The 15,266-nt window shown below is 51.6% G+C and overlaps 1 protein-coding gene across 2 annotated transcripts in view; it reads right to left on the bottom strand.

Annotated features, from left to right (window-relative positions):
• Positions 1-10,492, bottom strand: part of SFXN5 (sideroflexin 5) — a 92,712-nt gene extending 82,220 nt beyond the window's left edge. Inside the window, exon 1 of one of the 2 annotated variants that reach the window (XM_088524987.1) lies at positions 10,360-10,492. In XM_088524987.1, coding sequence (XP_088381113.1) covers positions 10,360-10,416 — 57 coding nt within the window. In that variant the 5' untranslated portion in view covers positions 10,417-10,492. Of the gene's footprint in view, positions 1-4,168; positions 4,262-10,359 lie in introns of those variants that run through there. The other variant, XM_088524988.1, reaches the window with a different exon arrangement.
• Between the last annotated feature and the right edge of the window lie 4,774 nt (positions 10,493-15,266).

Genomic DNA, 15,266 nt, shown 5'->3' with positions numbered 1-15,266 from the left:
TTTGTGAAAAATAGCCATATTAAACCCCTCACCTCCAAGCCAGACAACTCCCCTCAACACACTCACAATAACTGAAGAGCAAGGAAAATAATGAGGGCAAAGCATAAAAATGGGGGAGTTTGGGCAAACCCCAGCAAAATCACAGCTCCTGCAGCCCGAGGCAGCTGGAGATGCAGGGGATGGAGGCTCAGGATGGAAAATTGAGAAATGCAGAGCTACAGGGACACAAACTGGGATCTCCCGTGGACGCAGGGACCTTAAAGCAGCCAGAGTCACTCTCGGGAAGGACAGAGCTCCGCAGAGGGGCTGCGGGGGATCCCGGCAGGGCTCGCGCCGGCTCCCGAGCTGCCCCTCGTTGGCTCTGCTGCCCTGCTCTCCGCGTGCAAAATGCGCTGGTGGCTTTCCGTGTTCTGCACTAAAAAGGCAGGAAGAAAAAAACCTCCAAATTATTTCAAGAAAAAAAAAAGCCCAGTACTTTTTCCATGAACACTTTCATTAGCATCGATTTAATTAACACTCATTCTGGCTCTTCCTAGCTTTGGGGAGCTTGCTGCTTCTCCGCCTTCCTTTTATTTCCCCCAGCACCTTTCTGTTGGACGCTGCCCCGCACAGCGTGGCCGCCCGATCCGGGTAACGCGGATCCAGCCACCCGGCGCGTTATCCCAGCGCTCCCACTGCCCATCCCTCAGCATTTGCCGAGCGGCAATGGGAGGATCCGGAGCAGCTGGAAGCAGGTGGCTCGTTGGAGAACAGGAGGAGGGGGATTTTGAGACTCAACCGGCCCCTGCTCCCCCGCCATCTCCTCGCTTCCATCACGGAGCTGCGAGAAGCCGGCGTTGAGCACTGCTGGATCCGATCATTAGGATTTTACACTCACTTTGGGAAGGTGCAAGTGACAATACAAGGCACAAAGAAGGGAAAAAAAAAAAAGAGAGACCATTTCTGTGCCTGTAAGTTAAAACGTGTGATCCCGCATGATGCAAATGCGGTTTTCCAAGTACGGATTGAGAAGCACGGAGCTGGGGAGGCTCGAGGGCAGGGAGCTGCTGGGCTCACGTGGGTTCAGCCTTCGCAAGCGGCTCCGGCCCGGCCTGCAGCTCCTGGCACAGGACCAGCCGCTGCAGCCGCCCTGTCCCCACGTCCCTGCTCCTCTCTGGGGTCAGCACCGACTGACTCTCACCTGCTGCCGTGACCAAGGGACAAGTCCTGAAGAAAGCTACACGGTTCCAGGTACTGAAACCAGTTTATCCTGTGGTCAGACAAGCCTGGGGCAAGGGCAGGGCTGTTTCACTGTGGTCAGGACAGAGCCCTGACTCATGCTGCCCTGGAGCTGCACATGGAGCTTTGGAACAAGATAAACCCTAATGCTGCTGCACACAGATATAATTTCAAATGCTTACAGCTAAAAAATATATCTTTAAGCACACACGTACACATGCACCAGGAATCAGAAGCTGCTGTGGCTCAGTAAGCAGCAAAGCTGTCTTACAGGTTTGTAGGAGATCTGTATGAAACAGTCCTGATGCATTTTGATGACTCTCACCCCCAAGAAGTTAAACTGCCCTCACCTCTCAGCCTCCTTCCTGAGAGGAGTCACAAAACACAGACTGGGGAGCAAGAATATTGACGCTGATGACGAGCAGTGGACATTGTGCCACTGACTAGCCAGGAAAGGACGGTGCAGAGGGCCCTTTCCAGAGGCAATGAGAAGAGGAATGTGCCTTTTTCCTAGGCTGAAACATGGGGAGGTTCAAGGACTTCTGATCCCCGGGGAACCACGGAGTACCAGGCGAGCAGCCCTGAGATCTCGTCCTCCCTCCCCACCCTAACGCAGGAGCAGGACCCGACCTGTCTTGTGGCTTCCACCTTTGTGAGTTGTCCCCGTCTCTAAAGCGCAGCCCTGGGAACTTCTTTGCAGATTTTTGGTACCAGCCCCTTGGAAGTGGGAAACACTCCCCAAACCTCCAGCGGACGGGACTGCATTCCTGCTCAAACACCTACCCAACCCCAGCAGCACAAGCGAAATCTCCAAGACCACAATCTAAGCCCGACCCTTCCTGCTCCGTTTCCCAGATCCCAACAAACAGGATCAGCTGTAATTTTTGCAGGCCATGAATAATTCTTTAACGTCCCCTGCCCCGGCTGGCAATGCACAGGCTGGATTTGGGGACATCCCGCCTGCCCGCCTCGCTACGGCGGCACACGAGCTATTAGCAAACTCTCGCTCTGCTGTCTCTAATCCAAGCTTCTTCTGCATTAAACCTCCTTTACTCCCACGTCCAGGCCTGGATTTTAAAGAGCAGCTTTGTTAATCAAGCATCTGAAAAAGAGAAAAACTGGTGCAAGAGTATTTGCCTGTTCTGCTGCTTCTCCCCCCTCACACGAATACTCAAGCTGGGCTCACGCTTGCAACCAGAACAGTCTGCGGAGAATAAAAGGGGATAAAGCCCAGGCCTGGATAGGGAAGCAGCACATTCCTCCTCAGCAGCAGCCTATTCGCCTCGGCCACCAGGCAAGGAGTTGCGGTTGTCGATGCACCTGCTGTCCAGCCAGGGGACTTCCCACCTTTTCCATCTCCCGGAGATCCCAAAAAGCCACTTTATTCCAGCACTTCGCTGCTTGCCTTCCTATCTTTCAGGTCAGCTTCTGCTTCTTAGGTCCTAGTCTCTTGACAAAAGGCCATTAGACAGCGTTAAATTAATGACTGGTGTTTGCTTTTGCGCAAACACAAACGTGAAAGAGTTGGAAAAAAAAAAATCAAATCTTTCTGCAATGTAGGGGCAAATTCCATCAGAGCCTATGGTTGCCCCCAAATGCACCCGCCATGCCCTCACCGACACAGCCGCAGCGCTGCTGCTCACCAGACAGGCCAGGACAACAAATTCCCTCTCCAATTCCCACTCGAACACTTCCCTGCGAATTCCCAAAGGCTGCAGGACACAGAAGGAACAAATAGCCACAGTGTAATAGACTGTTTCGCAGACAGCACTGCAGCCAAGGAGAAAAGCACTCGAGAACTTCCTATTTGCTTCCAATAGAAACATAAAAAATCAGTTTCCGTAGTCAAACCAGAGCCCTCCGAGCCTCTGCTCTCAGTTACGTCCTGAATTTCACACCACTGCCCTGCTAGGCAGGCCCCACCGTGTGTGCAAGCACCGAACGATCACTTTTATTCCGAATTAAACCAAATTCCCCCATAGCACGAACCAAAACAAAACCTCTGCAAGAGCCCTGCGTTCGGGTGTCTTGAGCTGCCTGAAAGTGAACGCTGGACGTGCTCTGGAGACAAGTGCAATGTCATCAATAATGACATAAATAAGAAAGACAAGATCTTTTGGCTTAAAATACATTCAACTGCCACACTGTTTCCAAAGGCAGATAAATGCACTGCACGTTGCTGGTTTGCTGCACTGCTGCCCAAAGCACCAAGCAAAACTAGCTGATCAACCAGGCCCCGCTCTCTTCTGTTTTCTTGGGGGACTTCTGGGACTCATTTTTATAGGATCTGGTTAGGAGAACGGAGAAGCCCCCCAAAATCCCCTCAAACAGCCAATTTAAAACAGTTGGCAGGAATCAAGTCAGAAATGTATGTCAGATAGCATTTTGTGGTGATGCTAAGTAAAAAAAAAAAAAAAAAAAAAACCAAGAAAACATAATAAAAGTTTTGTAGTTATCTATATCAGACCAGACAGTGCCACTTTACTCTGGGGTTTCTATGGGAAAGAGACATCTCACTAGAAGTCTAAACGATGGGATAACAAGAGAGCAATGTCACCCAAAAGCACAAAATTGCAGGTTCTTGGTTTCAGGCTCCTCTTGTGCTTCCTGCTTGAAGCTCTACCAGCTCTAACAGAAATCCTGGCTTTCCTGGGCCACGGCAGCATCCTCTTTAAGGCAGTAAAAGGAGTTTTTGGCAATTTGTTTCATGCAGGAACACAGGCAGCTTCCTGCATCCACCAGGTAGGTGTGCTGAAAGCCGCATGGTGCAGGGCTATCCTGGGAATGCCTTTCCTTCCTTCATCCCAAAATCCGAGAAGGGGGAAAAAAATGCAATTTTTAGTGCCTTTCAGATGCAAATTCAGGATCATGTGCAGCACCAGGTAGCAGCACCCTCAGCACAGGCTTAACCGGGAGATATCCCAAATTTTCCTCCTGAATTTGCACTTACTGGGATTCCTGCCGGCAGCTCCAGGTCCTGGCTCTCATATTCCATGCAAGGGAGCAGCTCGGCCCAAGTGCTGACCTTCGGCTCCCAAATCCCCATGCGGCGCCTTAATTTTTTCCCCTCCTTTTTGCCATTTTATTCCTGCAGCAGCTGCGGCAGTAAATGGTGATTTGGAAGAAAGACTGAATAACACAAATTTCCTGTGATTAATCATGGCTATTTTGGTACCAGCTCTCACCAGCCTGCAAGCAAGATTAAGTTCTGGAAAGTGGCTGGGAATATTAATTCCCTTCCCCGCAGAGCGGCTCGGGGAGAGCAGCGGCTACGTTACAGCTCCCGCTCCATTAAAGCCAGGCGAGACCCAAACGACTCCAAGAGAAGCAGCACGAGACTGAAAATGCTCCTTAAAGGCTCAAAAAACTTGGAGAGAAGGGCAGCGAAGTAACAAGACCAATCGGAAACACTTGCTTAACACCCATTTTCTTAAAAAAAAAAAAATCCCTCCTTCCTGCATTCCTCAAATCTGCAGGTAAAGAGGTGCTTCAGAAACTGGACAGCCCAGGGGAATAGCAGGAAACATGCCGAATTTTACCCATTTAATTACAGTGCGACTTTAAAAAGCATTTAATTAAGTCAGAGCAAAAGACACATCGACTGGCTTCTTCTAGCCAAAAAAATCAGGCTTACGTCAGCTTGCTTTAAATTAATTAGGAAGAGACTTAAGCTAAACTGGGAAAGAAAAAAAAGGGAAAAAAAAAGAAAAAAGAAAAATCAAGCAATTGAGCAACTGCACTTTGGCAAGGTACCGCCTGCCAGCAGAGCTGTGGTAATTGCATGCACATTTGTAGTCTGCCCTAGTAAAAGAGGGAAGAAGATGGTTTAGGAGCTGACTTTGTGGTACGAAAGGGCCGGGGTCTCCGCAGGATGAGGTCCTGCATCCCCGGTGGCCGAGAGCGACCACAACGTGGGACAGGTTGGTGGAAACCGTGCAACCCAACAGCAGGGTTTTCTGCCCGTGTGGGATGTCCAAGTGCCCCTATGGAGCCACAGGGAGGATACGGAGCCTCCATCTTCCACCTCCAGCAGGATGGTGGCCCCGAGCCCTGACTTTTCCCCCCATGCTGCAGATTGTGGGTCTATTCCTTGACCGCTGGAGTTGGTCCCCATGTTGGAGGTGACCCTCAAGTAACAGATTCCTCATGTGCCACAAGCTGCTCAGCCCCACATGGGAGCATCCACGGGCACTTCCCAAGGGAGCTGCAGACGAGGGATCTGCGTGGAGGCTCCATTTGGGTGCTCCTCAGCTCTGGGCAGGGGGTTAGGCTGGGTAGCCCAAGATTTAAACAGAAATTGTTTGTAAATCCAATCCTGGCCGATAGAAACATTAGAAAAGGCAACGGATGGGTTTTTTGGCAGATAACACAAAGTCAGCAGATAAACAGCAAACCCAAAGGTGTCTGGATTTCCTCTTCTCCTATGCAACTCATCCTCAAGCAGGTGTTCGCAGTCTGATAGACTGCATGGGATAAACAGGGTCAGCAGCTCTCTTCTGCATGGAGGAAGGCACGTTTGGAGACAGGAAACGCTGGTTAGGGCACAGAAACCCCATCGCAAGCACCTAGAGTTAAATCAGTTGCAAACTCTCCTTGCAATATTCAGAGCATCATCACTTGACAAATGGAGGTGGCAGATCTGGAGCCACATGGTAAATGGTCCCAGCTCCTCACCAGGGACCTTCCCCATTTCCTAAGCAAAACGGAATGGATCAGCTGCAGCTCCAGCAGGATCTGGAAGGGACCATCATCCTTCCTCTACCTTGGGAACTTGACAGACTTCATGGTGTGAAGCTTTCAAGGCCAGATTGAAGGAAATCCCTTCTCCACAATGACCATCCAGAGCCGCTAGGAGAAAGGAGCCTCATTCACATTCTTAAATGGGAAAAAAATAGCATTCATCAAAGCAGCATGAGTAGAATCTAGCATTCTTACTCTGCTTGTTTTGTTGTTCTCGTTCCTCCTGCTGCCCCTACACCAAGGATTTTGGCCATCACGCTACACAAGAGACAAGGCGCCGGGCTTCGGAGAGGCAAATCTGATAGGGAGCTTCTAATCTCCGTGTTATCGCAAGGGTTATCTGGACACAGGAGCCATGTGGTTTGTTAATGGGTAATAAACCCTGTTGTGTGTTAAAAATCTATCAGATTAAACTATGCAAAGAGCAGGAAATAATGATTTTTAGCACTAAGTGTCCTTGCAAAGTGTCTACGAGATTAGCATGTGTTGGGTTCAGAGACTAGGGATATCTGCAAGGTCAAGCTCTGACAACAGCGTGGCTCTAATTATGCTGTTAATATTGCAGTCATAAAAAAATGACATGTTTGGCCAACAGGAGGAAAAAAAAAAAAAAAAAGGCAAAAAACCCCATACATCCTAAGCACATGAGGGACTACGTGGCCGTACACAGCTTCCAATGAATACACTAGGCTGTCAGGGGGTAGAGATGGTTATGGGTCTGCTCTGGGTTTATTCCTCTCCATTTCCCTCTGCTTCCCCTAAAGGAGCATCAAGATCCATCATTTCTTTTTCCTTTTCTTTGCATGGCAAAATCTGTGGAACACTGACAAAATGCTGGACCCTGAAGCATTAGGGAGGTGCATTCGGTGCTTCCACTCGTGGAGAGGGATTGCACTTGGCAAATCCCCTAAGGAGAGGGTTTGCCGAATGGACTGAAGCTACCTGCCAGGAAATGAGGCTGGAGAAGTGCTGTGATGAGAGTTTAACACCCTTATTTCTCCTTTTAGCAATGAATAATTTATTTCTGCTAGAACCTCATGAGGTATGAGCCTTAACCTCACACGCAAACACCCACAAAAAGTGACTTGACCCAGTGCAGCTTGTCCAAAGATCAAGAAAAAACAAATGAACTGGAGAGGAAGAGGTTGGGGAAGGGGGATTTAATAACTTCCAGTGGTTCTGCAGGGTAGCGATGCTTTCCATCAGCTGTCCTGCGGTTTCTCCATTTCCTTCCTTGGGGCTCTGGGTACTGAGAGAAGGAAAGCCCCTCATCTCTTGGGACGTGGATGCCCAGGGAGCCGGGTTTTCCCAAGGCTTTTGTTGCTCGCACACAACTTTCCTTGTTTCCTCCTGGAGCACAAGGATGCTTCACTGCATCCAGCCTGGTCCCCTCTTAAAGGGCCACGGCTTGGCCTCCCGCTACAGAAAGGGGGTAATGTCACCATAAAGGACAATTTCTGCAGTCCGAACAACTACCTTAAGAGCCTCGAGTGCTTCCCAAAACAAGTCCAATGTCCTCGTTAACTGACTGTTTCAACCTGCGACCTTTGAAACTGATGTCACGTTGCTGGAGGCCACCGAACAGATTTGGAAGAAGCTCTTGGAGCTGTCGTGGGGGAAACCCGTGGCATGCCAATATAAAAGGATGGCTCTGTTTCGGGTGCAATTCCCTCGTGTCACTCTAATGTGTTAATGCTGCATTCTGCACCGGTCAGCAGCCCCGGAGACGTCGGTTTTCTGACAAACGATATGATCAAGGTGAGAAGATAAATACCAGTTTCCTCTACCTGTGCCAGGGTTAAAGATCAAGGGTCTCATCTCTGAGTTAAAGTTAAAACTTGCACCAGGTCACGTCATGGGGGAGCATCCAGTTCACTGAGAGCAGCACTGCAGGAAGGGCCCCCAGGCAGCTGGAAACAACCCTGGAGCAGGGAACTCTTTCCCAGCCTTCCGTTCCCTTTCAATTCCCATCAGCAGGAGCTCATGCATGGATGGGTCTCTGGTCTCCATTTCTCATCTGCCTTGATGGGCTTGGAGCGGTGGCCACAGGACTCCAGCTCTTGCTGGGGCTCCTGCTGCCGGGCTGTCACGCTGCTTCATGACACAAACACAAGGATTTGCAGGAAGGGACCATAAGGATGGGAGATACGAGGGGAAATGAACTCAGAGCTTGGGTTCCAGCAAGTCGTCTCCCCCCAAAACATCCACTTCCAAGGGCGCTTATTCCAGCAGCATCTGCTGGGACACGGCTGGATTTCCAGCCAGGAGCCCCAGGGCAGAGGGGACAGCTCCGTTCAGCTACGCACACAGCCACTAGCATCCTGCCTTACCCCTCAAAACGTTTTCTAAATGTTGCTACAAGTGACAGTCACTCCTTAATGAACAGAATGCACCGATTCTGGGCCTGACACGCTGCCAACTGTGCCTCGAATCATCTGTGGTGTCTAGAAGGGAGTAGCGTCTCCTCCTCCTCCTCTCCTTATTAAAAAGCTCCGTCTCCTCAGCCCAAGCAGCCCTGGGTTTACACAGAGAGGCATGGGGAAATAGCCCCTTGGTGCAGAAGGCTTGTTACGACAAGCACTTTCCTTGGAGAGAAGCTCATGGACTCACATACCTGCCTCCGAAAGCGCTGGGACCGCTCGGGCAACTGGGCCTGGGAGAGAGGGCTTCCCTCAAGCAAACCCAAGGCTCGTGTTCATCAGCTCAGGTGCTTGGCAAACACCAGCCTTGGTGCTTGGGACGTCAAGTTTGTCTCTCATGGACTTCAAGCATGGAGTAGAAAGAGTCTCCTTGGGGATCTCCTAAGGAAGGAGTAGCGTGAGGACCACACCAGAATTGCACTGCATTTTCTTACCTCTATGTTTATCAAGCCAATTTCTGACTGTTTCAGGTCTGTAGCTCTGCATTTCTACAGTTTCCTAACCTGCAGTGTCTTCCAAAAATCCTATTTCCTCCTCTGCAAGATCAGCTGTGCAGGTGCAATGTTGATCTGGAGCAGTCTCATGCGTGTCAGGCCTCTGCTTGCCAAGTGATGCCTATGCTCGTGCAAAGAGGTATTTAGAGTGCTAAGTGGCCATGTGAATCAACAGAGCAAGGGTGCTTCTCCAGAGCACTTACAGCCAGCCAGGAGGAGGGCAGGCTGCTCTGCTGCCCACCAGAATCACATCCCGCAATCCAGTAATCCCTGCAGGACTCAACGTGCAGGAAGCAGCCCCACATTTCCCCCCACCAAAGCCAAGTCCCACCAACGCTCTGGCTGCTGTGCAGTTTGGGGTTTCCCATAGCACACCCTAAGAAAACGCGCTGTATTCCTCTGCTACTTCAACCTAAAGCAAGCAGGATCCACATCCAGGAACAACAAACCCTCGAGCACAAAGCAGCATCAGTTACACCTCTTTCACCCATTTTTTTTGGCTTTAATGTACTGGCTTCTTTGTTAATGACAAATCCGTGTGAAAGTAGGCTTCTGGATGCCCAGCCTTGACTTTCGGCAGCACAGGTTGTGCACATTAAGAAGACATTTTACAACACGCCACGAACCCCGGCTTTGCATACCAGGACAAGCCCATTTTCCCCCTGATGTTAAAAACAAAACAAACTTCCACCAGTTAAAACACGCAGAGGAGAAATTCCTCAGGGCCCAGCGGGTCGGGCAGGGAGTCCCTCAGCTGTGGGTTCCAGAGGGCTGTGGCCCTTGGTACTGAGCAGCCTTGTTGAGGAGCCAGGAGGACCTTGGCTTCGCACCAGGACAGGGCCATGACCACGGGAATGGGGTCCCATGCTGGGATCAGGGCGCCGCAGGGTGCAGCGTGTGGCAGCAGCCACGAGGACAGGTCAGCGCTGCCTCGCAAGTGTCACAGCGGGCTGGCTCTGCTGGCAGCCCGGGGGCCACCAGGGACCGTCCCTGCTCCTCACCTCCATTCAACCTTGGGCACCCCATCACCCCCTGCAAGGTGCAGGGACGTGCGCCACACACCAGCGCGGTTCAGGCCGAGCGAGGGGGCTCTCCGGGTGTCCCCGCGGAGCAGGGGACACTAAAGCACCCCGAGGCGTCTCCAGCTGCAGGGGCGGATGCGGCCCCGCCGGCAGCGGGGCTCGAACCCACCGCCCCGCGCGACACCCGGGGGGCACGGCGGGAAGCGCCAATGAGCGCCCGCCGCGGGAGCCCCCGCGGCGCGGAGGGCGTGGCTAAAGGAAAGGGTGTGAGTGGCAGCGCAGCGGCCCAATGGGAGGGCGGCTGCGAGCCAATCAGCGCGCGGCCCTGGGCGAGGGCGGGCAAAATAACGCTGCTCTGGGGGGGGGGGGGGGGGGGTCTCCTCAGCAGCGAGGTGGGGGGGGGAAAGGGGCACTCCCGCCGGCGTCGCGCCCGCCCCGCCGTGCGCACCCCAGGGCCCCCCGTACCTGCTCGAAGCGGGGCTTGCCCAGCTGGAAGGGCGGATACTCAACAGACTCCGCCATCCCCGCCGCGAGCGCCACTTTAAACGGCCTCCGCCGCCGCCGCCGCGCCCGCCCCTCGCGGCGGCGCCGCGCTCATTGGCCGCGGCCCACCGCAGCCTCCGCGGGGCACGCCGGGACATGTAGTTGGCCAATGGGCGCGCGCGCGAGGCAGCGCGGGAGTTGTAGTCCAGAGGCAGCGGCGCCGCGGGGCAGGCCGGGAGCTGTAGTTTGGCGGGAAGCTCTGAGGCGAGCGAGGGAGAGACGGGTCATGGCGGGGCCCGGGGCGCCCCCTGTCCCGGGGCTGTGGGACGTGAGGTCCAAGGAGGACCTGGGGGCTCTGGGGCTCCCCCACGGCAGCCGCTCCCTTTCCTTACACACGGTTTCTTCCTTAAAACAGCAGAATTTGGGCTCTGACAGAAATTCCGTAGACATCACACCATCACTGGATGAGAGTATATTCTTCCTGAAAGCCCCCCTACTTCACGCTGCATGTTTCCGAGCGATTCACTCAATACTCATTCCAAAATGTGCTTGATTTTTGGTGCCCAAGTGCCACTTTTTCTTGCAGTGACACAGCAGCTAAAATATTCATGCTGACATAAGATGCGCGTGACACGGAGGGTAGACACGGGCTTTAACCCTGACAACTGTTCAAGCAAATAATAATGCACAGGAAGATGAAAGCTCAAGAGGTCCTGAATAAACTAAAGACTCATCATTTCTTTGAGGAAGAGCCTAACAATTGCTATTGACCTTGAAAATATGCGATTAAACATAAAGAATGGGAAATCCGGGGATAATAAGTTTACTTTGAGGCAGTCTATTTATCTGCTTCATCGGTATTAGGATTTGTAGGGATAAAACCTAGGTTTGAGGGGGGTGGAGAGCCAAAGGGAGGCGTATGGAGAATTCTGCTCCCTAGATTAGTGGAATAAGAAACGTGTGGCCCTTCAGATGCCTGCAGAATTGCTCAGAGGATTAGGATCGATCGTCCTGGGAAGAGCAAAGAGCCGGGGATAACGCGGAGATGCAGATGAAGTAGGGGAGGTAGTCGGGGCACGAGGGGAAGCCTTGGCTCTGCAGAAGGCAATAGAAATGAGAGCAGGTTGTAAAGGATCTTCCAGCTAGGCTGGAATAAAGCGATGTACCGGAGAAAACAAAAATCTCTATTTTTCTTTTTTGCTGTACACTTGACAAGCATAAACACGGGGGGATTTTGTTGAGGGAGCGCTGCTGTGCTCCCAGGAGCCGGAACGCTCCGGGCTGCCTCTCCACGTGCAGCCACCGCAAGCGTTTTTAGGCCAAGTCCCTGCAGATCTGAGCTGAAGCTCAAAGCTGCCAGGCGGTTTCGGGCAGAAAAGGGGCAGAAAAGAGGCTCAGCTGCAAATACGATACCTCATGTCTCTGCCCGAGCGCGTCTCCCGTCGTAACGGGCCAAGAAGTGGGCGAAGACGGGGACGGGAGCTCATTCCTGTTATATGAGAAGGGCAAAGTTAAACCGTGTTTTACTGGAGCTTTAGTCTGCCCCAGGAATTTGGTTCAGGGAAGAAAAGAGGGACGAAGAGACAGGGGGAAATCCAAACTAATGTTCGAAAAGCAGCGTGATGAGACAGTGTGGTTTTGCTTCTGCTGAGATCCATCAAAACACAGCAAAGAGGTTTTCTACATCCTGAAAACCCAGCAGTAATCAGCGGCAACACCGCGATCCTTTAGATCTCTAAATCACCATCAGTTTAAAGGTTGTCATTTGGGAAGAAGGCGGAATATCCGCCCCTTCCACAAGCACCGGAGAGCAGGATTCCCACTTGAGGAATCAGCTACTGTGAACCGTTTCATGTTCCCGTCGTGTTTGCAAATCAGTGGGTGACCAGAGACCCGAGGGACAGAAAGAACTTCTGCCAGAACAGAAAAATGGAATTTTCTCCTTGTTCATCTTCCTTTAGAAATACTATTCAATTAAAAAAAAAGTCAGATTTATAAATTTATAAATTAAATAATTATTTTAAAATTAAATAATTTAAAATTTATAAATTTTATTGGATATAAATATATCCAATTTATATGTGTTAGTGCCTCCTGATCTGCTCCATCAGCAAGTCTGTTTCAAACACAGCCTTGTGGCCTTGCATCGCCCTATGTCCATCCCTGTCCTGCTGTGTCATTTCGGGTGGCAACGTGACCTTCCCAGGAGGGAGGATGAACACAGATCTGGTCCCACAACACGTTTTACCTATGGGGGTGAAGCGGCTGCTGCCTCTGCAGCCCATCCCGGGTTAGCTGGTAGCACCATTTGCCCTGCTGCTTCCTTACTCCTTACCTCTCTTCCTGCTGGGCCGTTTTAACCCTTGTCCTGAAGAACAGCACGAAATCTAGGATCTGCCTTTCCCAAGCAGGATCTAACGCTGCTTGAAGCTCTAAGACTGCCGCAAAAATGAGTAAATACATAAAAGTCGCTGGGACTAACTTCAGGAGGCAACTCCTCCCGCTTCCCCAAAGGTTTCATCCCAAACTTCGCCCGAGTAAACACAGCAAAATCGTTAGGACCCTCCAGTAATTATCATTATGCCACTTTGATCCTGGATCTTCCCTCAGTTTATGCAGGAGGGAAATCCCACTCCCTCCTAGTGCAGTTAGAGCCAGATAATGGAGACAATCCCTAATGTTGAGACACTTAATGTTTTATAACAACAGAGGGGAGAGAATCTGTTTATCCCAAACCACATTTGGAGTGACATAAGACTATCACTTTTTTGGTTGAATACCAGAAAGAATTCAACTTTTTGGATCACATCAATCTCACGCGGTGCATTTAGACTGACAACTCGCATTTTGGTGGCGCGGGGAAGAAGGGGGAGCTTTGCTTCCCCAGATCACCGCTGTTAAATCAACATTTCTTTCCTGTTTGCCAGGCCGGAGGAAGGAAGAGCCCCCAGCTATCGTTTTTTTGCCAATCTTGCCCTTTTTAGGGCCACGTTTGGGGGTGATCCCGTTTTCCGACACGAAGGAGTCCGCGTCTGCAGCCTCCCGATTAACTGCTGCTCTGCCCTGCGCCATGTGCCTGCAGCCAGGGAAAAAAACACTAAAAATCCCATTAAAAACCCAATAATTTCAAGTTGTCTTTACTTAACGCAGCCTTCCAGAGGTCACAGTTCAGCCGCCCTGACCCCGGGAGCAGCTCCAAGCTTTTCCTCGGCAGCGCATCGGGGCTCTTGGCACCAACATGATCCCCCCGGACAGGTGCCGGGCTCCATAACCGACTGCAATCCAGCCAGATGGAAAACAAACCGGGATTACCCCAACGGAACGCTCCTCCGCCGGGGCAGCAAAGTCATTTAGCAAAGCTTAAGGGGAGTTAATTTCGGGTTAATTTAAGGAGCAAGCACGAATTGAGAGGGGGAAAAAATCAAGCCTTGAGAAGGAAAACAGCGGGTGGGTAGAGCAGGTGGGTGGGATTAGGATGGGGACAGTGGAGCCTGTGGTCCCAGGAGCAGAAGGGGACATTAGTGACACTGACGCTGTGCCCAGAAACTGCCGGGGACGTTGGGCGCCGTCATTCTGCTCCAGGAGACACAGGGATGAGCGTCACCCGCTGTCCACGCGCCGTCAGCACAGACGCTCCTGTCAGTGAATCCGAAGTATCTAGGAACGGCTTGAACAACTTTTATTTTTTTTAAAGTGCTTTAAACGTAAATAACAAGCTCTTTATAAACATTAGTTGCAACTACTAAAACATGAAACACACTGAACCCGCTTCCTGCACACATGAAGTCCAAAAACCCCCAAACACCCCAACATTTTTCTCTCCCAAATTCGGGATGGTTTTGGGTTTTTTTCCACCCCACGTTTGTAACAGACACAGACAAGTACTAAGGCTGGGTTTCTGTAACACTGTTTGCTATCCACATCCCTCCAGGTTTGTTCCAGTTTAAGGATATAACTTGGCTTTTCTTCTGTCCCTCTTCGTAACTCTGGGTCAGAAGGGCCAGCAAAGACAAAAATAAACAACTTGACCACAGAACTTTAAAATAAAAACAATAAATCGTGGGCAGACGACAAAAGCAGAGCCCAGATGTGACCACCAGTGTCTGTGGAAACCTGTGAGATGGTTTGAGAGCGGGAAGCGAAGGACATAGCGGGACGCGAGACACGAACACAGAGTTATTGCGATGGCCTCGTGCGAACGGCACCCGGCAGCTCCGTTCAAGCCACCCGACCTGCCCGGCCCAGCAAAGCGCAGCTCTGCTGGGGCTGTCTCGCACGGGGGAAGGTACTGCTCATCTCCCTCTTTTTGCAAATAAATCACTCAGTGCCACTGTGGGACATGAGCAAGGTTCAAGTTTACAACACGTCCTCCAATCCTGTGGTTTATTCCCCCTCCAGGAGAAGACGTCTCGGTCCTCAAGGTCTTTTTGGGCAGGTTTTAACCTTTAACCTTTTCTTGGAGGTTTTAACAAAAAGATTATCCAGGCGGCCCGTGCCTCCCGTGACCCGCCGTGTCCTCTGGGGACATCAGAGCGGAGGCAGCTCAGCCCTGCTCGCGTCTCCGGCTTTGCAAGCACGGCAACGCGGAGCGGGCGCCGCGTGGAGCAGGCTCTGCCACGTGGAGCAGGCTCCAACACGGAGCAGGCTCCAGCACGGAGCAGGGCTCCGCTGCGCTGTATGGCAAGCGGGTCACAGGAAGGTGCCTCGTATTGCTGCAGAGGAGACTCGCACTCCCGATACAGTCTCCTGTCACTCTGAGATAACCCTGGATATATAAAGTGCAGAGCATTCCAGCTTTGGGGAGAACAGGCAGAGCTGACTAAGGCAGAGAGGGGCTTCGGGAGGCAGCTACATGTAACGGGAGAGAAGGGAGGTGCAGGAAGCTCTTA

Source organism: Tinamus guttatus, unplaced genomic scaffold (genome assembly GCF_059628265.1).
Source record: "Tinamus guttatus ecotype Peru unplaced genomic scaffold, ASM5962826v1 Tinamus_guttatus_pri_ptg000218l, whole genome shotgun sequence".
NCBI lineage: Eukaryota > Metazoa > Chordata > Aves > Tinamiformes > Tinamidae > Tinamus > Tinamus guttatus.
The sequence above is the reverse complement of the archived record's forward strand: the minus strand, read 5'-3'. Positions and strand labels throughout refer to the sequence as shown.